At 49.3% G+C, this 26,197-nt stretch overlaps 1 protein-coding gene across 6 annotated transcripts in view; it reads left to right on the plus strand.

Moving 5' to 3' along the window:
- AKAP1 (A-kinase anchoring protein 1) overlaps window positions 1–21,518 on the plus strand; it is a 36,931-nt gene extending 15,413 nt beyond the window's left edge. For all 6 annotated transcript variants that reach the window (XM_032280116.1, XM_032280114.1, XM_032280117.1 and 3 more), the window contains exons 2-11: window positions 4,822–6,478; window positions 9,235–9,368; window positions 11,587–11,713; window positions 12,278–12,405; window positions 14,676–14,853; window positions 16,294–16,444; window positions 17,057–17,124; window positions 18,582–18,655; window positions 19,179–19,241; window positions 20,417–21,518. In XM_032280116.1, coding sequence (XP_032136007.1) covers window positions 4,846–6,478; window positions 9,235–9,368; window positions 11,587–11,713; window positions 12,278–12,405; window positions 14,676–14,853; window positions 16,294–16,444; window positions 17,057–17,124; window positions 18,582–18,655; window positions 19,179–19,241; window positions 20,417–20,491 — 2,631 coding nt within the window. In that variant the 5' untranslated portion in view covers window positions 4,822–4,845 and the 3' untranslated portion in view covers window positions 20,492–21,518. The remainder of the gene's footprint in view (window positions 1–4,821; window positions 6,479–9,234; window positions 9,369–11,586; window positions 11,714–12,277; window positions 12,406–14,675; window positions 14,854–16,293; window positions 16,445–17,056; window positions 17,125–18,581; window positions 18,656–19,178; window positions 19,242–20,416) is intronic.
- Window positions 21,519–26,197: the final 4,679 nt, after the last annotated feature.

A 26,197-nucleotide genomic window follows, 5' to 3' on the forward strand; every position in this document is an offset into this window, starting at 1 on the left:
CACACACACACACACACACACACACACACACACACACACACACACACTAGCCAGGCTTGGTGGCGTGTGCTTGTAATCCCAGCTACTCAGGAGGCTGAGGTGGGAGAATCACTTGAACCTGGGAGGAGGAGGTTGCTATAAGCCGAGATTGAGCCACACTCCAGTTTGGGCGACAGAGTGAAACTGTCTCAAATAAATAAATGTACTGACCAGATGAAAACCTGGGTTTGGACCTCAGCTCCACTTCCTGCTGGCATGCGCCTTGTTGGGTAGGACTTGATCTCTGGACAGCAGACCTTGGGCACAGTCCCCTATCCAGTGCAGCCTTTCCCATAGACACTTTACTGTCTCAAATTGTCCTTATTCTTTTTTAATAAATTATTTTATTGGGTAGGCCCCAAAGCAGAATAGGTTTAGAGAGACTTCCCTATCTTTACTCTTTTATTTGAAAGACATTGAAGACAAAGCAAATAAAAAGCAAATCTCCCATCATTACTACTTTTTCTGGGTATGTGCAGGTTGTTAGAGAGCAGCGATTCTTTCTTTTTTTTCTGGGATGGGGTCTCACTCTGTAGCGAGTACAGTGGCATGATCTCAGCTCGCTGCAGCTTCCACATCCCGGGCTTAAGTGATCCTCCTGCCTCAGCCTCTGAAGCACCGCTGGGACTATACCACCCAGCTAATTTTCTTTTCTTTTTTTTAGAGACAGGGTTTCACATGTTGCCCTGGCTGGTCTCAAACTCCTGGCCTCAAGTGATTTGCTGCCCACCCCACCACCCCCAACCCCAGCCTCCCTAAGTGCTGGGATTATGGGCATGAGCCACCACACCTGGCCTCAGAGCAGTGATTCTTGAACTTGACTGCACATTGTAATCACCTGGGTTTAAAAAAAAAAAAAAAAAAAAAAGAAACAACCCTGGTGCTGGAAGATTCTGATTTAATGGGGCTGGGTGCTGCCTTGGCCTCGGGCTTTTAAAGGCTTACCAGCCGAGCGCGGTGGCTCAAGCCTGTAATCCCAGCACTTTGGGAGGCCGAGGCGGGTGGATCACGAGGTCAAGAGATCGAGACCATCCTGGTCAGCACGGTGAAACCCCGTCTCTACTGAAAATGCAAAAAATTAGCTGGGCATGGTGGTGAGTGCCTGTAATCCCAGCTACTCAGGAGGCTGAGGCAGAGGTTGCGGTGAGCCGAGATCGCGCCATTGCACTCCAGCCTGGGTAAGAAGAGCGAAACTCCGTCTCAAAAAAAAAAAAAAAAAAAAAAAAAAAAAGGCTTACCAGATGATGCTAATGTAAAGCCAAGTTGGAGAACCATTGTGAAAGAAATTAAACATCTCTCCTCTCAAAAGGAGGAAGTAAGACTCTTTATCTATGGGTTAGAAATCCCAAGGAGTTCTAAATGGTTAGAATTAGTGAGTTCAGCAAGTTGCAGGTTACAAGATCAGTGTACAGAAACTTCCCCTCTCCTACAGCGGAATGGCTTGTGTGTCCTTCCCAGGTTTTTTCCATGGCATTATGTGAACATAGACATTCCACACACATCGTGGTCTGTACTTTTTTGTTTTCCTTGTCGGCACTTGAGATCAACTTCTTTCTGTAACATTGGTATGTACATGGATTCCACAATCTACCTAGCAGTGATTCTCCTGCTATGTTAATCCCAATTTTGTTTCAAATAATGCCTCAGTGGGCACCTTTACCTATGCAGAGGTACGGTCTAAAAAAAAAAGTTTTGAAAAAAATTTTTTTAAGGGACTAGCCTATGTTGCCCAGGATGGTCTCAAACTTCTGGACTCCACCGATCCTCCTGTCTCAGCCTCTCAAGGAGCTGGGGTTACAGGCACTTGGCTTTGTGGATTTTTCTTTGTTGTGGTTTTGGTTTTGTTTTTTTAATTTAAAGATGCCAAGTGTGCGATTTCTGAATTGTAGGATGTGGTTATGCGCTTTTAAGAGCTATTAATAAGGCTCTCCAGAAAGGTAATACAGACTTCTCTTTCCTTGGCCAATGTAATGCCCCTTCCCCACAGTTCTAGAATAATGGGTTCCAGATTTAATGTGGAAGAGAATTTAGGTACCCATCCCTTGGCTGTATGCCTTGAGCTGTTTTAACCTTTAAAATAGTTAATATCTTTGCTTGGGCGCGTGGTTTGTTGTCCCAGCACTTTGGAGGCTGGCTGGCAGATCGCCTGAGGTTGGGAGTTCCAGCCTGGCCAATATGGCGAAACCCAGTCTCTACTAAAAATACAAAACTTAGCTAGGTGTGGCAGCAGGCACCTATAGACCCAGCTACTCTGGAGGCTGAGGCAGGAGAATCACTTGAACCTGGAGGTGGAGGTTGCGGTGAGCTGAGATCACACCACTGTACTCCAGCCTGAACGACAGTGAGACTCTGTCTCAAAAAAATATACAGTAATATATTCCAAACAGGTGGTTGAGGATTAAGTGATACAAGGGAAAGAATCTAGCAAGGTTCTGTTTTTGAATTTGAAGCAATATGGTAGCATTGTCTAAGTTTCCTCCCTGACGAATTGATACAAAGTCTTACCCCTGACCACTGCCTAGCCCTGCATTGCTGCTGCTTCAAATATCAGCAAGAAAGTTTATTTATAGACATAGGGACTTTCAAACAAAGGTGACCTTCTCACTACCACCCCCTCCCACTTCATCAGTTTAGGAGCGGAAGACACCTTCTAGCATTCCTTCACAAACTGTAAGGCCCTTCTGAATCCCCAGGGGTCTTGTTAAAATGCAAGTCTGAGGTGAGACTGAGGTATCTGCAAGGTCTCTGGTTGATATTCAGGATCTCGTACATGAATCACACTTTCAGAAGCAGAGCCCTAGAGTAGCGGCTCCCAGCCTTGGCTGGAAATTACAACCACTCAGGGAGCTTTTAAAAGTATTGATGCTCTGGTTCTGCCAGAAAACATTAACATAAGTCAATTAAACCAATATGAGTTGTAAAAACATGTACATTTGTTATCTCTAAAAGAAAACCCAAATAAGGTGTAATTCAGCTTGTCAGTTAAGGACTTTCGGTTTTAAAAAGACATTACATTGGCAGAGAGATTTAAAGTTTGCTGGCATAGGAAGCATTGAGTTTAAGTGTTCTAGAATAAGCCTGTCATATACCTTCAATGAGCATTAACCCTGCTTTGCAAAGAACTTTCTATATCTCAGCTTATCCTTATGCCAACCATCCATTAAGAGCTGTATCCCCATCTTACAGATCAGGAAAAATTGAGTTTTCTATCCCCTTTACATGTCTGTTGCCTTCCTCTAGGCCCTTACCATTTCTCCTTGTTTAGACCTAACTGACTTAGGTTTCTAGGTTCCTTCTGCTCGATATACTTGTCTTTTTCTTTTTCTTTTTTTCTTCTGAGATGGAGTCTTGCTCTGTCACCCAGGCTGGAGTGTAGTGATCTTGGCTCACTGCGACCTCCACCTCTCGGGTTCAAGTGATTCTCCTCCCTCAGCCTCCTGAGTAGCTGGGATTACAGGCGTCTGCCACCACTCTGATTTTTGTATTTTTAGTAGAGATGGCGTTTCACCGTGTTACCCAGGCTGGTCTTGAACTCCTGACCTCAGGTGTTTGGCCCGCCTTGGACTCCCAAAGTTCTGGGATTACAAACTGAGCCACTGCACCTGGCCTCTGTACACTTTTCATCCTGTTCCCAGAATTGCCTTCTGGAAACCATTTGGTGTATATGCCTTGCATACCTATGCTGGTTCTCTGTTGCCTACAGGCTAAAGTCCAGACTACACAGTGTGGGGTCTTAGGACACCCTCACTGACCCCATGACACCATAGATGCTCCTCGGCTTACAGTGGGGTTACATTCTGGTAGACCCCATTGTAAGCTGAAAATATCATCAATCGAAAATAAACACATGGAATGGAATGCACCCAACCTATGCACACCATAATTTAGCCTCGCCTACTTTAAACGAGCGGAGAACACTCACATTATTCCACAGTTGGGCAGAACCACCTAGCAACACAGTCCACTCCGGAGTACCAGTTGTGCACCCTTGTGACCAAGTGGCCAACTGGGAGCTAGCATCGTGAGAGAGTGTCGCATTGCATATGGCTAGTTCAGGAAAAGATCAGAATCCAGAATTGAAAGTGTAGTTTCCACTGAATGGATATCGCTTTCACACCGTTGTAAAGTTGAAACATTGTAAGTTGAGCCATGGAAGATCAGGGACCGCCTGTACTTCAGTCTTCCAAGTCTGAGCTGGACCTTCATGCTGCAGTGTGTTGTGTTGGTCCCTCGCCCATCTCCTTAGCCATTTGAAATTTTATTCCTCCTTCGTTCTCACCATCTCTAATTGCTGAGTGACAGAGTGCCACTTCATTGACTCATGATTCTGTGGGTAAGATGTGAGGGACCCATGTACATGTGGATTCCATGGGGGTTTGAAATGCTCAGACGCCACTTAATAGATAAAAATGTTCTGCAAGTTTAGAGAATGGAGCCACACTGGGCAGAGCCAGCCCCTTTGGGGAACATAGGGAGAATTCGGCATCATGAAGTGAGGAAGGGAGGGATTTGGGTTAAGGAACAGAATGCTTTGTTTGTTTCAAGAGGGTGCATGAGTTGGGGGAGCATGCAGGGGAAGATGTCTCTTCCTGGCCACTCACCCCAGGGGTTCACACAGAGGGTGGCTGGTACAGTCTGAGAGGTATGCTCCTCCTGGAGGGCAGGGAAGGTAGGGGAGATGGCTCCAGCCTTACCCTGTTGACTGTCTTGCATGTGTGGTCACCAGTATCCTCTTACCTGGCTCTATAACATCCCTCTTCCCCACTCTCCTGCTCTCCCCAGGTGTAATTACTTCAGACCTCCAGCATGGCAGTCCAGTTCCGTTCGCTCTTCCCCTTGGCATTGCCTGGGATGCTGGTGCTCCTCGGCTGGTGGTGGTTTTTCTCTCGTAAAAAAGGCCACGTCAGCAGCCATGATGAGCAGGTGGAGGCTGGTGCTGTGCAGCTGAGGGCTGACCCCGCCATCAGGAAACCTCTCCCCATGGAAGATGTCCATGCTGAAGTAGCATCCACAGCCCCCAGTGTCACACAGCTGCCAGAAAAGGAGCCATCCATCTTGAACAAGCTGCCTGCAGAGCCCCCAGCATTGCTGCGGACACACCCACCTTGCCGAAAATCAGAGTCCTCGGGCAGCCTTCCTAACACCACAGACATGAGATCGCGACCAGGAACACACAGAGACGACAGTGCAAAGCTGGAGCTAGCCCTGACAGGTGGCGAAGCCAAGTCAATTCCTCTAGAGTGCCCCCTTTCATCTGCAAAGGGTCTACTATTCCCCCACGAAGCAACTGAGGTGTGTAAGCAAGAGTCCCCGTTCAGCAGGGTGCCAGGGAGGGGCCGGCCAGGACACCCCGCAGCCCCTGCAGAGAAGCATGGCTCTGGGGAGAGGGCAAGAGAGACTGGTGGGGCCGAAGGGACCGGCGATGCTGTGTTGGGGGAAAATGTGCTTGAAGAAGGTCTGTTGTCTCGGGAGCATGTCTTAGAATTGGAAAACAGCAAGGCCCCCAGCCTTGCCCCTTTAGCAGGGGAAGAAGAGAAGGGGAAGAGCAGCCCACCCCAGGTGGTGGAGCTGGTGCAGAAGGAAGAGTATGTAGTAGAGAAGTTGCCAAGTAGCCTCATCGAGTTGGCTCACACACAGCTGGTGAAGGGCGATGAGGTGCCAGCACCCCCAGTCACTGACGGCAAAGTCCAGGACAGAGATGTTGAGGGAGAACTGGGCAATGAGGAGAGCTTGGATAGAAATGAGAAGATTGAGCAGGCTGCCTTCCAGATAATCTCCCAAGTGATCTCAGAAGCAACCGAACAGGTGCTTGCCACTGCGGTGAGCGAGGTTGCAGGTCATGTGCATCAGGCCTCAGCCAGTCAACTCCAAGGACAGAAGGAAGAGAGCTGTGTCCTAATTCACCAGAAAACTGTCTTGGGCCCAGACACTGCAGAGCCTGCCACAGCAGAGGCAGCTGCTGCCCCGTCGGATGCTGCCCTCCTGTCACCAGGCCTCCCGGCAGAGGGCTCACCACCACCAAAGACCTACGTGAGCTGTCTGAACAGCCTTCTGTCCAGCCCCACCAAGGACAGTAAGCCAAAGAATTCCGCACACCACATCTCCCTGGCCCCTTGCCCGCCACCGACTACCCCCGGTGGAGAGTCGCCGGACGGGGTGAGCATTCTGGTGGAAGATGCCACCTGTGTCACCTGCATGTCAGACAGTAGCCAAGATGTCCCTTTGGTGGCTTCCCCAGGACACTGCTCAGATTCTCTCAGCACTTCAGGGATTGAAGACTCTTGCACAGAGACCAGCTCAAGTCCCAGGGACAAAGCTGTCACCCCACCACTGCCAGAAAGTACTGTGCCCTTCAGCAATGGGGTGCTGAAAGAGGAGTTGTCAGACTTGGGGGCTGAGGATGGATGGACCGTGGATGCAGAAGCAGATCACTCAGGAGGTAGGAGGGTCTCGGGATCATTTCTTGGAGAAAGGCTGCCGGTCTGCCTCTCCCTTGTGTTACTTGTGCAGCAAAGTCATGGTGCTGTTCAGCTCTTTGTCTCAACCTGCAGAGAGCTGCGCACAGTGTAGAGCTGGTGGGTAACTGAGAAATTAGATTGTCCTGAAGCCCAAAGTCACAGAAGCTGTAACTTGGTTCCCCAGCCAGTGACCTTCCCCAGTGAGCTCTTCCCAAGGAACTAGCTTGAAGTTGGGCTCACTGATTAACATTAGTGTGCCTTTTTTTCTTTTCTTTCAAGTTATTATATTAGTGGAGATGGAGTCTTCTGTGCTGCTCAGGCTGGCCTCGCACTCCTGGGCTCAAGTGATCCTTCCGCCCTTGGCCTCCCAAGGTGCTAGGATTATAGGTGTGAGCCACCGCACCCAGCCCTTTGTTTTTTTCTTTTTTAAACACTACCCTCTGTGTGTGTGTGTGTGTGTGTGTGTGTGTGTGTGTGTGTGTGTGTGTTTTAATGGAGAGGCCTCCTTAGCTTTACTTCCCTTGAGTGCCAAGTATGGGTGTGAGTGTTTTGAATGGTTTATTTCCTTTTAATCATGTACTTGTTCCCGTGTCTTCACCTGCTTTCCTTCTCCAGAAGCTCTTACAGGGTAAGTGCCCAAAGAATGGCCGCAGCTTGGAACACTTGTGGGAGGCTCGAGCTTCCTTAGTTGTTGCTGTCACCTTTGCAGAGACCTCAGCCGTTTTCTTTCTGTGTAGCTGCAGATCCACCCCCGAGAAATCGGGGCCCTTTGATAACAAGGTGTCCTGGGGTTTTCGAGTGCTGAGCCCAGTATAGACAGCTCAGACTGCTAACTTACAAGTCAGCAGCTCCTGGCCCTGCTTCTACAGCTACCCTGGGGTGTTTTCATTTATCTCATGGAGAGAGGCCACGAATATCCCAAGTGGCACTCTCTGACTTGTCTGTCCTAGAGCCATTCCCTCCCATTTCAGCTCCAGGAAAGTTGGGAATCTTTACTGGGAATTTTACTACTTTGAGCAGCATCTGGTTTGTACCACACACTACATTTTGTCACCTCCAAGATGCTGTTAAGACACTACTGTTTTTATGTACCTTGGAAAGGAAAAAGTGCTGCCAGTCATGCTTATAGAAGGCAAGATAACTATACGATGCATCCTAATCTAGGGATGTTTAAATGTTTCTTAAAATATTGCATCTTAAAATGGGTGATTTTTATTTTATTTAAGAATGAAGGAGCTTCCCTTTGCTTATTGCCCCTCAGCTGAATTAACAAGCCCTGCAGCCTTGCCTGCCAATGCTAGATGGATAGTAGTAGCTACCTAGACCTGTTGAAGTCTTCTGAGTTTAGGCCCGAACCTAGCCATGGTGATGGGCAGGGCGGTTTAAGGATGGTGGGCAGAAGTCAGATAATACTGTCCACAAGCACGCAGTGGGTGCCAAGCACCAGGTTGGTGCCTCATGTGCACCCTCACGTCAGCCCTGCTTTGTGTGTGAAGAAGTTGAAGCTGAGAAGGGTTCAAGGACCACCCCACTGAGGGAGCTGGAAGCTGGCCTTTGAGTGCAGCCTGCTAGAGCCCTGGTGTGATTCTGAGCCACTGCTGGGAGCCCTCCGGATGGCAGGTGTTAGCCAGTCCCATTCTGTGGAACAGAGGCTGAGGGCTGTGAGTAAGCAGAGGTCCCGGCCCCTTCCCCAACCTTCGTCAGTCTGCTGTGCTTCCGGCAGGCTGGCCAAGCAGTCTTCCCCCAGAAGGGCTACTTTTCCCTGCATGAATCCTGTTCTAAGCCCCTAGTGTGAGGGGGGAAGTCACTTTGAAGGTGATTCTTCCTTAGCTGGATCTCTTGGGCCTTAGTTCTCTGCAGCCAGTATGTGGGTTGCTTGGCAAAGGATTCTGCCCAGGGTTTGGAGAAACCATGTAGAAAACTAATTGGCAGACTCTCAGTAGTGATCTGTTTCTGGTGATTGAGTCATCCATATTTAAGCCAGGGCCACTTCTCTCAAGCTGGTCTGGACCTGCTTTTTTGTGACAGTCCCTTTGGCATACTCTTGAGCCCAAGTCAGGACCAGAACCCTGTTCCAATTGGGATTTCTTGGGCATGAGCTTTGTCTCAGTCTTTTGACCAAGAGATTATTTGAGCCAGAAGAGTGTTTAGAATTGCACACTTTCTTTTGTCCACATCTAGCAGAGGAATGGGCAGGTCCCTGCTGAATATAAGAATGGGGCCCTCAGGCAGGCTATTGAGGACTTTGTCTAGCTCTGCTTGGCTGAAGGCCAGTACCTGTGACCTGGGCCTTGGGGACAGGTGACCGACCCTTGGTCTGAGGGGCTGGGATAGGGTGTCAGGGTGTTTGTGGTGATCGGTCTGGCTCCTAGGACCATGAGGACCTCAAGCATGTCTCCTCCTCTGCCCTATGGGCTCCCCTTCCCTGGGCATAGTCTGTGTCTTCCCAGTTCACCACTTGTGTCTCTGCTCCAGCAGCTGTGGCTGGGTGCGGCTGCCAATTTAGCAAGTGGGACTGTAAGTGACAGGCTAAAATTAGGTGTATCGACACCCCCAGTCCTCCTTTCATTGGGGTTGTTCTGGGCCTTCTAGACTGTAAGTTGACAGTCACCTGCCAAGTTTGAGGAGCGGGTGTGGGGCAGGGCCTCCGGGAATGTGAGTTTGGGAAGTTCTGGGTTACTGGCTGCTCTGAGCTGGGGCCTGTGTGTGCGCACGCCTGCTGCTCCCTCCCCTGCAGGTTCTGACAGGAACAGCATGGATTCCGTGGATAGCTGTTGTGGTCTCAAGAAGACTGAGAGCGTCCAGAATGCCCAGGCAGGCTCCAACCCTAAGAAGGTCGACCTCATCATCTGGGAGATCGAGGTGCCAAAGGTAGGGGCGGCGTCCCCCAGGCTGGTTTCGTGGTAAGCTCAAAGCTCCCTGGGGCCAGGGCCATTAGACCTGGGGGAGGAGGCCGGGAGAGGGACAGTAAGCCAGAAGGGGCCCCGGGTCAGCCAGAGGCTGCAGGGAAAGGACACACTACACTTTGCGAAGGCTCAGAGAGCTTCCTGCAACATGGAATTCCTCCAGCTGCCTCCAGGAGCTTCTTATTCTTGTACTTCTCAAATTCGCAGGCCTGTGTATCTCCCGTGGGAGTGGTTCTTGGATATTCTGGGGCTCAGATCTATTTGGAAAAAAAACACATCAGGGCCACGGGGGCCAGCCAGAATCCCTTCACTGAGCTCTGCTCAAGTGCTCCAATATAAAGTATATTTTATAATTGAGCAAAGCATAGATCCATATTTTAGAGAACTTGAAAAGTATAGAAATATATGCAGAAAATAAAAATCAGCTCTAATCCTACCCCTGAGAGTGACTGTGAAAGACTTCTATTTCCTTTTCATCTTGCACCCTGTGGTTTTTAAACAAAACTGAGATTATGTCGCTTTAATTAATACTTTAACAATTTAATTTTCATGTGTTATTCTTTGAAAATGTAATTTTAACTGCATTATTCATTGTGTGAATGTCAGTTTACTTCATCAGTCCCCCATTCCTGAGCGCTTAAGTGATTTTGAGCTTCTTTTTTTTTCTTTGTTTTTGAGACAGAGTCTCACTTTATCGCCAGGTGCCAGACTGGAGTGCAGTGGCACAATCTTGGCTCACTGCAACTTCCGCCTCCTGGGTTCAAGCAATTCTCCTGCCTCAGCCTCCCAAGTAGCTGGGACTACAGGCACACACCACCACGCCCAGCTAATTTTTTGTATTTTTTAGTAGAGACGGGGTTTCACCATGTTGGCCAGGATGGTCTTGATCTCTTGACCTTGTGATCCGCCCGCCTTGGCCTCCCAAAGTGCTGGGATTACAGGCTTGAGCCACCGTGCCCGGCTGGTTTTGAACTTCTTGCTGTTACAACTTACAATGTATTAGCTTGATCTTGATGTTTATCTCTGGGGCTCAGAAATAATTGTCAGACCACATTCTCCCAGGGCCCTCAGCTCTGTGCTCAGGTGGAGACTTGGCTTGGTCTGAACTCTGGGTCAGAGTGGCTGTTTTCACTCTGGGTTGCAAGCTCTCTTGGTACTTTCCTCTCTGGGGGACCCTATTACCTCTCCTGCCTGCTTTTCCTTCAGTGGTTACAAAGGGCATGATGAGAAAGGCTGTGCCTGAGGAAGGAGCCATGTCCCCAGTAGCTCTGCTGGGAGGGGTCGTTGGGGGTTGTGTGGGAGCTCCTCTTACTTACGGGCTGAGTTTGGCTGCTTCTGTCTGCCTTGAACTCTGGCGCACTGGGCATTTCTGCATGCCTCGTGCTCATCTCAAAAAAAAAAAAAAAAAGGGTTTTAGACCTTCTGTTTTCTTTTTTCTTTTTCTTTTTTTTTTTTTTTTTGAGATAGAGTCTCACTCTGTCACCCAGGCTGGAGTGCAGTGGCGTAATCTCGGCTCACTGCAACCTCTGCCTCCCAGGTTCAAGCAATTCTCTGCCTCAGCCTCCCGAGTGGCTGAGATTACAGGCGCCCGCCACCATGCCCGGCTAATTTTTTTGTGTTTTTAGTAGAGACAGGGTTTCACCATTTTGGCCAGGTTGGTCTTGAACTCCTGACCTCGTGATCCACCCACCTCGGCCTCCCAAAGTGATGGGATTACAGGTGTGAGCCACTGCGCCTGTAATCTTTGGAGCCCCTTTATCTTTGAATCTGAGTAGACTTGAGGGAAAGGTGTGCGAGAAATCTTGTACTGGTGAAACTTCTCAGCACGGGTTTTACAGAAGACACTGCTGCCTTTGTAGCTTTCTGGGTCTGGGCCACATTATTGGGATGAAGTGGGGACTGCTGGGTCCTGGAGCCAGACTGCTTGGTTAGCAGCTGTGTGACCTTAAGTAGTTCCTTAGCTTCTCTGGGCTTGTTTCCCCATCTACAGAATGGTGGTAAAGTTATCTGTTTCATAGGTACTATGAGTAAATGTAAGTGCTTAGAATAGTCCTGGAAAATAAATGCTGACATGGTAACAGCTCATATGTTTGAGTATGATCTGTGTAAAACAGAAGTAGGTCTTTGGGTGTCCAGGGAATTGGTTTTCCATTAACCCTCTCATCTCTTTCTCTTTCTGGAAGCACTTAGTCGGTCGGCTAATAGGCAAGCAGGGGCGGTATGTGAGTTTTCTGAAGCAAACGTCTGGTGCCAAGATCTACATCTCAACCCTGCCTTACACCCAGAGTGTCCAGATCTGCCACATAGAAGGTCAGTGGCATCTGCTGCTTGTATTGCCTCTTCCCTAAAATATTAAGTGGAAGTCAATAGCATCTGAGTTTCAATTGTTGTCCTTTTGGAGTAGGAAACCCTGCTTCTTATCCCAGGGAAGGGAGCATTGAGTGTCTTACTTACAGCCTTTCCCCCAGTTCAGGTGCCCACAGGAGACTCGGGTCCCTCCCTATTCTGGTCTTTGGCTAGGAGAAGTAAGGGTGCTTGGTTGGGCGGGGCCGGGGACCTGGGTTCATAGTGCCCACCACTCCATGAAGGCTCCTCTCAAATTGCACACCCTGTGTGCAATTCCCCTTTGGCCTTTTCCAAGCAGCCTGCCTCTTCCTGTTGCATTGAAAGCATGGACCATAATGGCAGAGGTATCATTTGAAAGGTTTAGATGCCTTTCTTCCTAAAGCAGAGCTTAAGTGTTTTGGTACCTCAAAGATGCGCATGAACTCTATGCACAGTCCCGTGGAGTGGGGTATGTGGCTGAATTTTTGTGAGGGTGTGTGTGACTCTCCTCTTACAGTGATTGTGTGTCCTGCCCCATCCCCTGCTTAGGCTCTCAGCATCATGTAGACAAAGCACTGACCTTGATTGGGAAGAAGTTCAAGGAGCTGAACCTCACGAATATCTATGCTCCCCCATTGCCTTCGCTGGCGCTGCCTTCTCTGCCGATGACGTCCTGGGTGAGCATGCTCCTGGACTTCCTGCCTCTTTCCCCAAAATCCACCCCAAACAAGAGCGCCAGATTCAGGCCAAGAAGGCTAAGGGCATGTATGTGCCTGTGTCCTCTCCTCTCTGGCCTTCACTGGTTGCTTCTGCTATGGGCCTGTTTTCTGGAGACAAGGGTTAGGTGGTGGCAGTGTTGATAGGAAACCAGAGGCCTCTTGGTCCCCACATGGGAGGACCACTTTCCCTGGCTCTGCTGCCTGGGCACCTTTTACATTTTCTAGGCATTTGCTTAGAAAGGATGATGTAGTTCGGCCAGGAAATTGGCTGTGTCCAGGGTTGCTGTTCAGCACCTGAGACCTGGGTGGGAGTAGAATCATGGGTTTGGACAGTGCTTGTTCGTTCTTCTGGTTGAGTCAGACCTTAGCAGTGGCCCTGGTGAAGGATCTCCTTCCCCTTTCCTCTCCCCCACCCCAGGAGGTACCTAAATTATAGAGAGGAGTCAGTACTCCCCCCCAGGCCCAGAAGTCCAGTGACTCTTTGGAGGTTGCCCCAGGAGTTTGGCAGAGGGAAGAGCTACCGTTTCCAGGGCCCCTGTGTGCTGCTGGCTGCAGGGTCTCTCAGGGCTCTCACCCATATCCTGCAGCATGCCTCTGGCCCCGGTTGGGCCTCCTCTCACTGAGAGTATAATTACAGAGTTCTGTGGGCCAAAGACTATGGACTGCATTTTACACAGATGGGCTGACTGTGCTTCTCCAAGGAAATTGCCCTCCTGGGCTTTTATTATTATTATTATTATTAATTGGTTTTTTAAGGATGGTAGGCTGTTCAGTTTTGTATTTTCCCCTTTCCAAAGACCCTTGTGCTGGAGGGAGAGGATTGGGATGTCTTTTTCCTGTGGATATTTGAGAGTGGGCTGAACCCCACTTTATGCTTTACTCCTGAGTCAAGAGTTTCTTCCCAGGAGGCTTGGTCCTGGACCCAACTCTTTTTTTTTTTTTTTTTTTTTTTTTGACACAGTCTTACCCTTACCCAGGCTGGAGTACAGTGGCACAATCGTGGCTCACTGCAACCTCCACCTACCAGGTTCAAGCGATTTTCCTGCCCCAGCCTCCTGCGTAGCTGGGATTATAGGCGTGCACTACCACACCTGGCTAAGTTTTGTATTTTTATTAGAGACATAGTTTCACCATGTTGGCCAGGCTGGTCTCGAACTCCTGACCTCAGGTGATCTGCCTGCCTTGGCCTCCCAAAATGCCAGGATTACAGGTGTAAGCCACTGCGCCCAGCCCCTCACTCTCTTTTTTAAAATAGATTGGTTTGTACAGATGATTTCTTTCTTGGTACTCTGCTTGGCTCAGTGGGACTGGAGGGATGATTCCAGATACCTCTGAACCTCTGGGGAGGGGACCAGGACTCTTAGCCAGAAGCTGTTCCCCTTGTGACCACCTGGCTGGAAGGTAGAATAGATGCCCGACTGTCTGGAGCCCTTAGATGTTGCTTGTAGCATGGCATTGGGGAGCCAGTATTAAGGACAAGTCTTTTAGAGAATAGTGGTGGCCTCTTCTAGGACCTTTAATATGGAGTCTGACCACTGAGGAAACCTGCATTCCAAGTCCCAAAGTGGAATGAATTGGGGGTGTCTATGGAAGGTTGAGAATAGGATCAAGACTTGGAACAACAGAGGATAAAGCAGTAGAAGGGAGAGCAAACAGGGTGCAGACGCTACTAGACCTTGACCATGGACCTGACCTGAGGTCACTGCTTTCTCTTGGGAAGGCAGTGTAGATGCTGTTAGACTGCAGGCTCCTGGGGTCAGCTGCCAGTCCACAGGAGTTGGCTGAAAGGCCTGAACGCCTGCCTACTAATTTTCAGGAGTCTTGTTCTCAGTGGCCACCTCATTCCTGGGTCTTAGAGATTCAGCAACAAAAGGGGGAGGGAGGGCAACACTGGCAGGTGGACACGGCCCCCAGGCCTGTGCAAGGCCCAGTGCTGCCTCCGCAGTTGCTTCTTGGTTTCCCAGTATCTGAGACCTTCTCTGCCTGGTCCTGAGGTGAGGCTGCCCCTAATGGCTGCTCTTGGTATTGCAGGACACAACCACAGGGTGTCGAACACTTTGTATTGTCAAAGTAGTCCTTCAACCTCTGCCTTCTGGGTGCCATGTTGTTTTGAGTTGCCCTTTTCAAAGATATGCCAGCCCAGAGACTTGCCCTTGGGCCTCGGGACTTACTCAAACATGAGATGAGAAGGATTATTTCAGTGACCGCTGCTCCTTACCCCCCTACAGCTCATGCTGCCTGATGGCATTACTGTGGAGGTCATTGTGGTCAACCAGGTCAACGCCGGACACCTGTTTGTGCAGCAGCACACACACCCTACCTTCCACGCTCTGCGCAGCCTCGACCAGCAGATGTACCTCTGCTATTCTCAGCCGGGAATCCCCACCTTGCCCACGCCGGTGGAAAGTAAGCAGTGCTCTGAGGGGCTGGAAAGGGGGGCCCTGGAGTTGCCTGTTCTGCCCTGGATCCTGATCAGGAGGAGGCTGTTCTGGGATCCTTCATGGAAGCAGCATATCTGAATTCTTGACATTGTTATGGAGCTGGGGTGGGTTTCCTGGGTAGGAAGAGCTGGGGTGTCCACTGGCTGGTGGAGTGATGGGTGTTGGAGTAGAGTTTTGACACAGGGATTCAGATCCCAGCTCTGCCACTTACTATTTATTTTTTTTCCCCCTTAAAACCAGTGTCATAGTTTCTCCCACCTATTTATTAATCTGTTAAAGGAGGTGATACCCACTTGCTCCAGGAATTAGTGTTGAATACTGTATGTGTTACGTATAAAGCACCTGATGCATATACCAGTTATCATTAAAAAATCCCTAAGTCCAGCAAGACTATGCAGTGGATTGAGTCATCTCCATTTAACAGATGAGAAAACTGAGCCTTGGAAATAAAGTGACTTGCCTCTGTGAGCAGGATCTGGGGTCTGAGCCCAGCCTTTGTCATTATTACCTTTGTTGCCCTTAGGATGGAATGTCAGAACATCACCCATTCCTCACCAGAGGAGGTTGGGGTCCCTCAGTTCGTTAGAAAGCCTTTTGAAGTGATCTGTAGCTTTTTGTGTATATTTTTTCCTTTTGGAAGGATAAGGACTTAGTTTTCATCAGCTTCTCTAAAGTCGCCTTAACCCAGCAGTAAAGACTGAACCAGAGCCCAAGGGGTAACTGCCAGGGGCTCTCTCTAAGGGTCAGGACCCAGCACAGTCAGCCCATGTCACAGGTTCTCATCCCGGCCAGCCTGGGGCAGCTGTTGGGGTGCTGCTGGGAACCTTTACGCCATGGTCTCATCTGCCTTTTCCCCACAGTGGGTTAGTGACCCCTTGATCCTGGGTGGCTGCCCAGGTGCTTTCAGCCCTTTTAGAGGCAAATGCTAGAAGAAAGGGGTTTAGGTCCAGGAGGCCCCTTCTGGTCAAGCTCTCCATCTGACTTGTGGGCTGGAGCAGACCCTAGGTACGAGGATCCTCAGATCTGCGGCACTTGGTTTCTTAAATGTAAGGCTGGCCCTGGCCCCATTCCTGAGTGCTGTATTTCCTTGGTTTATTCCTGTTTATCTGTGTCCCTTTTGGGTCCCAGTACGTTCAGAGTAATGGATCTAGGCTGAGTGCTTTTCAGTCTGGATGGCTTCGGGGCTGCACACTTGTTAGGCTGAACTTCTCACATCCAGGTTCTTCGCTCGGCTGGTCTTGGGCTCCAGGGAGGCTTTGCTTGGGGCCCATTGCTGTTCCTGTCCCCTGCACTGCAGAGGTGCAGGCCTCTGAGAGGTAACGCAGGGAGGTGGGTAGCGGCTATGTGGCCCTTGGTGCCCTGCCCTGGACCGGGTGTTCCACACACTCCTCTCTCTGCCCTGCAGTAACGGTCATCTGTGCCGCCCCTGGTGCGGATGGAGCCTGGTGGCGAGCCCAAGTGGTTGCCTCCTATGAGGAGACCAACGAAGTGGAGATTCGATATGTGGACTATGGCGGATATAAGAGGGTGAAGGTAGACGTGCTCCGGCAAATCAGGTGAGTGGAGCTGCCTCAGACAGGCCTATGCCCTGATCATTCTGGGATGTGCCATCTCTGCGTGGCTGGCTCAGTTGTGCCAGGCCTTGGATGAGGGTTAATTCTTCCCTCCTGCTGCCTCCTGTGTTTTAGCAGAGTCTGATACAAACAAACTCGATTACTTGCCTCAGGCAAACTGAGCTAGAAGGCCAATGTTATGGAAGAATCCCCACCATCATCCTTCAAAAGTGAAGCTGGGCCAGGTGTGATGGCTTATGCCTATAGTCCCAGCACTTTGGGAAGGTCGCTTGAGCCCAGGAGTTCAAGACCAGCCTGGGCACTGTAGCACGACCTCATCTCTACAACCAAAAAAAAAGGGAAAAATGTGAAGTGGGCTCCTTTTTAGGAATTTGCTGTAGGAAGTCCCTCTGAGGTGGGGCTTTGCAGCAAATTTGCAGCAGGGCTGGCTGCCTGTGTTTGGGTGTGCTGTGAGCCGTGGCTTGCTGCGAAGTACAAACTCTCTGCTCTGCTGCATCCTAGGTTATAGGTGTCGCTGTCCAAAGGTAAATACTGGCTTGGAGTGGAGTCAGCCGTCATGTCCACGTTAAACTTGTTCCTCTCTTGCCTTTCCAGGTCTGACTTTGTCACCCTGCCGTTTCAGGGAGCAGAAGTCCTTCTGGACAGCGTGATGCCCCTGTCAGGTAACAGCTGGGGCCTCTGTCTTGGGGGGATTGTGAAGGACAGTTGTTGAGAGTAGGCCTTTCTCTCTTAGAGCCTCCGTTCTCACCTGGAGGACTTATGCTAACATAGGTTGCTGCCACTCGAGAGTTTTTGATTGAATAGGTCTGGGCTCAGGCCCAGGAACTTTACATTGCTGTCAAGTTCCCAGGGGAGACCAGTGCTGCTGATCCATGGAACAGCCTTTGAGTTCCACTGCTGGAGTCTGTACTCAGACCTCAGACATTGAGGGGTGTCCAACAAAGGCACTTTCCAGATCATGGTCCAGACCCAGAATCTTAGCCGTGGTGTTTGAGGGTGTGCTGGTTACTGAAACGGCTCAGCCAGGCCATAGCTCCATAGGGGCACAGTGGGGACATCCTATCTGGTGTCTTAGACTGCAAAAGCATTGACAGAGGGAAGAGGATTGGCAAAATCTTGGCCAAATTACTTAGCCTCAGTTTTTACCCCAGAACATGGGAATGGTACCTGTTTTTCATGCTGGCTGTGAGAATTACATAAACCCAGGATCTGGCGTCTAGAGGGTAGTGATATTGGCAGCTGTTTGTGGCTAGGAGTTTTCTATTTGTAGGTGATAGTTCATCCCATCCCACTCCCTCCCCAGGTTTGCCCCTTTAGATCTTCTTTTTGCTTAAGCCATTGCATGCATTAGAAACTCTACAGTCTAGCTAGAGTCAGGTCAGAGGAAGCACCAGGGCAAGATCTTTGTTTTGCTTCTTTTATTGCTGTTGCCTTTCCTTTGTCTCTGTTTCTGTCCATCTAAGCAATCTGTCCAGACCCAGCTGAAACGCTGCTTCATAAGATTTTCCCAGATCTTCCTTGATAAACCCGTCTCCCATCCTTGCCACCGCTTGCCTTGGATATGTTGTTCTATGTAACTTCTGTAATCCTGCAAAGCTGAATGCTGCCGTAGTGCCTTGCCCACTGAGTAGCTGCCCTTATTGAGTTGTGTGGCCAACTGCCTGGGTTTCATTCCCACCTTCCCACTTGGGAGCTGGTTGACCTTCGGGAATCGACCTTTGCCTGAGTGTTCTCTCCTTTAAAGTGGGGATAGCGCTTGGTGTTACTAATCTGGTGGAAGAACACATACTACGTGCTCTCTGCCGCCTGCACCCGAGTTGGTGGTGGTGCTGCTGCTGCTGGCGGTATTGGTGGTGGTAGTGGTGAAGGCAAGCGTTTCTGTCCATCTGTTGTCTGTACTACAGTGGGCAGCATGCAGCAGCGGCCCTGAGTTTATCCATGGGGAGTCATATGGAGGCCTAAGCTCTGTCCCTGACATGGGTGGATCTCCCCAGTGCAGTTCTCAAATCTCACAGCATCTGAAGCATTCTACTTGGAATGTTCCTGAAACTTGTGTATGTGACAAGGGTGCCTTGCCTTAGTGAGAGTCTAAATGCCGCTTTTCCTTTTCCTCCTGAAGATGATGACCACTTTTCACCGGAAGCAGATGCCGCCATGAGCGAGATGACAGGGAATACGGCACTACTGGCTCAGGTGTGTGGGTGGCGGGGGTGTCAGGAGGCAGGTTGGCTAGGTTCCTGGGAACTGACCTTTAAATTCCTTCCTCCTGTGGCTTGGCCCTGGATTGACCAACAGTATTTAATGAAAGGTGCATGAAATAGCTAATACTTGATATTAGTCTGTTCTCATATTGCTATAAAGAAATACCCGAGACTAGGTTATCTATAAAGGAAAGAGATTTAATTGACTCATAGTTCTGCAGGCCTGGGGAGACCTCAGGAAACTTACAATTATGGCAGAAAGGGAAGAGCCACAGGTTACATGGTAGCAGGCAAGAGACACTGAGTATGTGAAGGAGGAACTGTCAGACACTTATAAAACCATCAGATCTCATGAGAACTCACTATCACGAGAACAGCATGGGAATGCCACCCCATGATCCAATCACCTCCCACCAGGTCTCCCTGGACACATGGGGATTATGGAAATTACACTTCAAGATGATATTTGAGTGCGGACACAAAACCATATCAATACTTTTTCCCCTCTTCTTCAGGTGACAAGTTACAGTCCAACTGGTCTTCCTCTGATTCAGCTGTGGAGTGTGGTTGGAGATGAAGTAAGTTCTGCCCTTCTTTTCCTTCTGCATTCCTGGCCCAAAGCAGTGGATTGATTTGGAGCTGGTTCTGGGATTTGTTTCTTCTTGAGTTAGAGGCTATGACTATAGATCAGCACCTCCCAGGGGACACTTTGGATATCCATATTGGGGGTGGTGATGTCAGTGTCCTCTAGTGCATAGAGGCCAGGGATGCCGCTAAACATCTCAAAGTACTCAGGACAGCCCCCCACAGCAAAGAAATATCCGGCCCCAAATGTCAGTAGTGCTGAGGTGGAGAGACCCTGTGTGAGACCTTCTGGGACTTTCCATCTGTTGGGTTTTTCTGTCCTTCATCTTATGGTATGAAAGCTTAAATTTCTTCAGCATATTAAAAAGCCTGTCCTGGCCAGGTGCGATGGCTCATGCCTGTAATCTCAGTACTTTGGGAGGCTGAGGAGGGCAGATCACTTGAGTTCAGGAGTTTGAGACCAGCCTGGCCAACATGGCAAAACCCCATCTCCACTGAAAACACAAAAATCGGCTGGGTATAGTGATACACACCTGTAATCCCAGCTGCTTGGGAGGCTGAGGCAGGAGAATCACTTGAATCTGGAAGACAGAGGTTGCAGTGAACCAAGATTATACCACTGCACTCCAGCCTGGGTGACAAGGAAAGACCCCGCCTCAAAAAAAAAAAAGTGTATTCCCATGACACAGCAGGCAATAGAACACTTAAATGTCCCTGTTGGCTAGAGCATAAGTAAGCCATGTCCCCCACCCTGTTACTCTTTTTTTTTGAGACAGAGCCTTGCTCTTGTTGCCAGTGCTGAAGTGCAATGGCATGATCTTTGCTTGCTGCAATCTCTTCCTCTGGAGTTCAAGCGATTCTGCCTCGGCCTCAATAGCTGGGATTACAGGCATCTGCCACCATGCCCAGCTAATTTTGTATTTTTCCTAGAGATGGGGTTTCACCATGTTGGCCAGGCTGGTCACGAACTCCTGACCTCAGACGATCCACCTGCTTCAGCCTTCCATAGTGCTGGGATTACAGGTGTGAGCCACCGCACCCAGTCTACCCTGTTACTCTTGTACGTCTGTTGCCTGCATTGGTGATCAGAGAGGGGAGAACTCAAGTTGGCTTGGGAGATGGCCCCAGGGTGCCATGGACAAAGCTTTAAGGGAACTTTCTTTTCCAGGTGGTGTTGATAAACCGGTCCCTGGTGGAGCGAGGCCTTGCCCAGTGGGTAGACAGCTACTACGCAAGCCTTTGACCCCCGGTTCCCCATGCTGCTTCCTGAGAGTCTTTTTGCACTGTTGAAATTGGGCTTGGCACTCAAGTCAAAGATTAACATCAGAATAACAAACATTGTCCTCTCCAGAAAGTCCTTTCTTCCTCCATACTGACTCCTATTGAGAAGCGTTTCGTCTCTGAGAGAAAAGGATGGAACTGTGGGTTCTTCTCAAAGCCAAAGGATAGTGTTTAACAGGCCAGCTGGCTGATCCTGGTTCTCAGCTGTTTAAAAAAAACAAAAGGAATAGAAACGGTCTCAATCAGATTGTCCTATTCCCCCGTTCCATTCTCTTCTTCTTCCTTCTATATCCTTCCCCAGCAAAAACCAAACAAACTGGCAACACAGGCCAGGGATGTATGTTGCTTGCTTGAGAGGGTTTCTCCTACTTCACAATCTTTCTTCAGGGAGCAAGACGTGAACGGACTAATTGGTGTCCACTACTTGTACAGCTTACATACATGAATTGATGACATTTTAACCAGTTTTTATAAACTTCATCTAGGTCTCTAAACACAGACTTTTTAAACTGCAAATGTAAATATGAAATGGTCATCACACCTCCGACCTTGGTCAGTGGAGAGGGGAACTGGTATCCAAGCCTGGTTGTAATTTGTAACCGTTTTCTATTTGTGCAAACTCTGTAAATATGTGTTTAAACAAATGTAATATTTTGTACAAGATACACTGGAGAACAAAGGGAACTCAAGATTTTTCCAGCCACATGTCACCTGTAAGTAGAAGTCAATTCTGCAGTCAGCTGCTGACCTTGGTTCCTGTGGCTGGGGCCCGTGTGGCTTCCTGTGCATTGGACGGGTGACTGTAGGGTAGAGACTGTGATCTGGGAATTTTTTGCTGTACAAATCTGTTTAAAAAAAAAAAAAAAGGAACTCATTGAATTAACTTGCAGTGGTGTGTTTGATTCTTTTTTAGACTGGCTTCAGCATTGTGCAGTTGAAAAATAAGTGACTTAAGTAACTTACATAAATCTTCAATTGTATGAACTATAGCTTTGAGTCCATTTTTTTCCAGTGGTGAAGAATTGGAGGGTGGAGAGCGAAGAGGGGGGTGGTAAGTGTGGCGAGCTGGGTCACAGGCCCCACACAACCGCCTCTATAGGAGACTCACCGTTTTTTGGCCAGAAATTTCTATCTGGCCTTTTCATCTCCTTGCCCCACCAGGTGGCAGCCAAGCGTCCTCTGATTTCCTTCACTGCGTATCAGCTACCCAGACTCAGTTTAAAGCGCTGGCTTCCAGAATGGGTTGTGTCTTCTTTGGTTGTACATTCTTAATAGATCCATGAGGTTATTTAATCTACTATAGTGATGAAAATTGATGTAAAAAATACAGGTTATGGGAAAAGATATTGCCTCAATTGAATGGCTCCTTGTCTTAAAGGAGGCTCTGATCACTGCGGCCCAGGCCTACCCCCAGTGCCCCCCGCCCCCTCCCCTCCCTGGTCTCCCTGCTTTAAGGCCTCTGGCTTCAGGGCTGTTGTGCTTGAACTCTAGCCTCTAGAGAGGTGAGATAGCCCAAGGGTCATTCAGACTGGAGGTATCCTCCCCACCCACACCCTCCCCTGGGAGCTCCTCCCAGTTCCAGCCCAACTGACTTGCTCTCCTTCCCTCTCTGTCCTGGCCAAAGGCTGCAGCCCCGTGAGCCTGAGCAGTGGCCATTGTCAGGTGCCCATCTTCCTCTCAGTCCAGGTTCTCACCTGTGTGGTTAACAGCTTCTGCTTCCCTCATCTGTAAGATAATGGTATCAACGTCGTAGGCAGTTTAATCATAGCAATGCCCTGTGCTTCTACAGGGATTGGTCCCAGGTAGCTCTCCTGCAGTCTTAGCCTTAGCCTCTATTTAAGTCCTGGCAGGAATTGGGTGTGACTTTGGCCAAAGTCACCATACACTTAGACCCAGGTCTAAGTTTTTCCTCTATAACCCAGCATTGCTGGAACATGAAAGGGTTTACAGAAGCCTTCCAACTAGCTTAGGGAGAACTCACAGAGCCTCTTGTGCAGATTTAGCTTTTCTCTCCAGGGAACCATTGAGAGGTTTCAAACATTACAACTTGATTCTGGTGCAAGGAGAAGTATGGGTGAGGTGGAGGTGTAGACACTGAAGCTAGGGTAGTCATAATGAGGTAAAAGGGATTCCTCTGGGATGGAGCCTGGGACAGACAAGATGTGACGAAGTCAGGATCCTCAGATAAAGCCCCCTGGGCTTTAATGAGTGGATGGGCTGCCACCCAGGACTCCCAGGCCTTAGGGTCCTATCCTACAAGGGTGCCTCCTTTAGACTCTGTTTGGAATGCCAGAGGAAGATCAAGCCGGAGGCTGGTGAAAGACTTGTACTCCTCAAATAAATGCTTCTCAGATTGTTACGCGCCTTTGATTGATTTCCAGAGTCCTGAAAAACTTGACTTATAACCGCTTTGCCAGAAATCTCATTGCTCTTAAGGAGGAGCAGATTTATGGAGGTCCTTACGCCATCACTCTGCAAGTCAGCTATCTGGGCAAGTGCATTTGTGATGCCCTCTTTGAATTACCTGTGGGGCATCCAGGGGATGTCTTGGTGTGTATTGGAAACTCATGGGAGAAGCCAGGGCTGGCGAGAGACCTGTAATCTGCCCAGGGTGTAGGGGAGAGGGGTGGAATGCTGGACGCAGGAGGCTGGAGCTTCTGCCCTGTTCTCACTGCAGGTGTTGGTGTCAATACTGCCCTTCTGGTCTCTGGGGCGCCACCATGGAGGCTGGGTTCTCGGGTTACTGCTGCTATACCTCATACAACTTCAGGTATGCCACTTGTAGACATCACATCTGCCAGGTGATAACTAATGTCAGTTTGTTCTTTTTTTTTTTTTTGTGTGTGTGTGTCAAGAGTCTCAAGCCTGTCGTCAGGCTGGAGTGCAGTGGGAAAAACTCGGCTCACTGCAACCTCTGCCTCCTGGGTTCAAGTGATTCTTGTGCCTCAGCCTCCCGAGTGACTGGGATTACAGGTGCGTGCCACCCACCTAATGTTTTGTATTTTTTTAGTAGAGTCGGGGGTTTCACCATGTTGGCCAGGATGGTCTTTATCTCCTGACCTCATGATCCGCCCACCTTGGCCTCCGAAAGTGCTGGGATTACAGGTGTGAGCTACCGAGCCTGGCCAACTGATGTCAGTTCTAAGATAAAATGAGAGTTGTAGCTGGAGTTAGGGAGTGCGTATTGTGTGTCACGCTGTGCTCTTTTACAGGTAACAGTACTTGACGCAACCTGGGGAGGCAGGGACTCCTTCGTAGGTGAGCAGACCCAAAAGATAGAAGATGGTGACTTTGGAAAGTGATTTGTTGTTAGAACAGAGCTGACTCAAAACCAGGCTGCCACCTCAGGCCAGGTGTTCTTCACCGCCACTCCTAAAGCAGCGTAGATTCATCTTGCCCCAGTCCATATCCCCAGATAACTGCCATAGTGATGAAATGGTCAGTTAGTGGAAGAGCTTTGGAACTTAGTGGGAAAAAATACCGTGACAGGAGAGATCAATTATTTTACTTTTATGGCCTAGACTATTCCATTGATCACCATCACACTGATACTGACAGACTTATTTATGCTCTTCCTTATTCAAAAAGTTGTAGGTTCTTTTTTCTGAGATGGAGTCTCACTCTAGCCCAGGCTGGAGGGCAGTGGTGTGATCTGGTCTCACTGCAGCCTCCGCCTCCCTGGTCCTGGTTCAAGCAATTCTCCTACCTCAGCCTCTTAAGTAGCTGGGATTACAGGCATGAGCCACCAGACCCAGCTAATTTTTGTATTTTTTAGTAGAGATGGGGTTTCACCATGTTGGCCAGTCTGGTCTTGAACTCCTGACCTCATGATCTGCCTGCCTCTGCCTCCCAAAGTGCTGGGATTACAGGCGTCAGTGACCGCGCCCGGCCAAGTTGTAGGTTCTTTTGCACGTTTAATTTTCTGGATGAACTTCAGAACCATTTTGCAGGGAAGGGACCATACTCAATATTCGGTTGGTATTTCAAAATAATGCACATTATCAAGTTGGTATAAAGTTATGTATAATCTATGAAATTGGGTGTGTAAAGTACTTGAATTTATTTTTTCCTTTCTTGCCCTCTCCTTCCCTGCTGCTTTTTTTTTTTTTCTTTAAATGCAGGGTCTCAACCTGCCGCCCAGGCACCAGGCTGGAGTACAGTGTACAGTCAGCTCACTGCAGCCTTGAACTCCCTGACTGAAGCAATCCTCCCTCCTCAGCCTCCTTAGTAGCTGGGAACACAGGTATATGCCACCACACCCAACTAATTTGTTTTTCCACTTTTTAGTAGAGATAGGGTCTTGCCATGTTGGCCAGGCTGGTCTCGAACTCCTGGCCTCAAGTGATCCCTGCTACCTCAGCCCCCCAAAGTGCTGGGATTACAGACACAAGCCACTGCACCCAGCCCTGAAATTTTTGCTGTTGTCAGAGGATGTGTGAGACTTTGTACATCAACATATTTATCTTTTTGCAGTTTGGCTGGGCATCTCTGGTAGACTGTCTCCTTGCCAAAAGTTCTGTCTTCCTCACAGTAGGATTGTACATCCTAGTTTTATGTTAGACTCAGGCATGGACTCATCCTGGTCAGTGGAAGGTGGGTAAAGGTGGCACGAGTCACCGAGGCAGACGCCTTGAGCCTTGGGCGATATGTGATTCACTTGTCTTCTCCCTCTATGCACTAGTGTCGGCCACATTCCAGGTAGACACCCGTCCACCCACCTGGGTCCCAGTGCAAAGCTGACATGGAACAGGCTGCAGCAAGCCCTCAATGGATGTGTGGTTTGTGAAACATCTAACAGGAGCCTCTGAGGTTTGGGGCTTGTGTGTTCCCCATGGCTTGTCATTCTAGCGTCCCAGATCTTTCCTCCAAGGGCTTGGAGCTCTGGCCACAGATGCTGCCAGGGTACCGTGTTCTTGTGCCTGACTTGGGACCAGCTCCTTGCCCTCTCTGTTCCCATAACCCCATCTGTAAACACTGGGGGTGAATTAGGTGAGTGCTGACATGCTTGCCAGGTTTGACTTTTGACTGATGTGTGAATAAGGGCCTTCCTAAAGATTCCTCTTAATGAGGCTGGCTTGTATTTTTACAAAGCAAATCATCTAAGAGAGATCTTGGCTGTTTCTTGCTAGAAACAGGCCCAGCTGACATCTGGTGGGGACAGACGGTATTTGAGAAGCCCTGATGCTCTGGGCAAGGAAGGCGGATACCTCCTACCCGGAGCTGGGATGGATTTCTTGTCTTTCCCCAGCCTCCCTGGCTTGGTGACAGGCAGGAGCTCTGACTGCGCCCACTGATTTCTTTGTCTCCATTGAGCACCTGCTGTATGCCAAGCATCCTGGGGGTTTCAAAGATGAAATGATTATTGAGCCTTTAGGAAGCTTCTCTGTTTTGGGAGCAGGGTTTGATGATCTCGATGCAGATGGTGCTTTCCTGAGTGGATGCCTTCTCCCACTTTTTAATGGGATCCTGGCAATTGCTGGTGAGGTAGGAAGGAAACAGGCTTCAAATCAGCAGAGCCAGACTTGAACCCGGGTCTTCTGCACTCCAGACTCTGTCTTTGCTTGCATGTGATGCCTCTGCTTTTCTTTATGATGGCCTGAGAACCCAAGGGACACGTTGACAAGAAGGATGAATGAGGTGACAGGTGGGAGGGCTCCTCTCCAGAGCT

Source organism: Sapajus apella, unplaced genomic scaffold (genome assembly GCF_009761245.1).
Source record: "Sapajus apella isolate SASKATOON/1434 unplaced genomic scaffold, GSC_monkey_1.0 scaffold12, whole genome shotgun sequence".
NCBI lineage: Eukaryota > Metazoa > Chordata > Mammalia > Primates > Cebidae > Sapajus > Sapajus apella.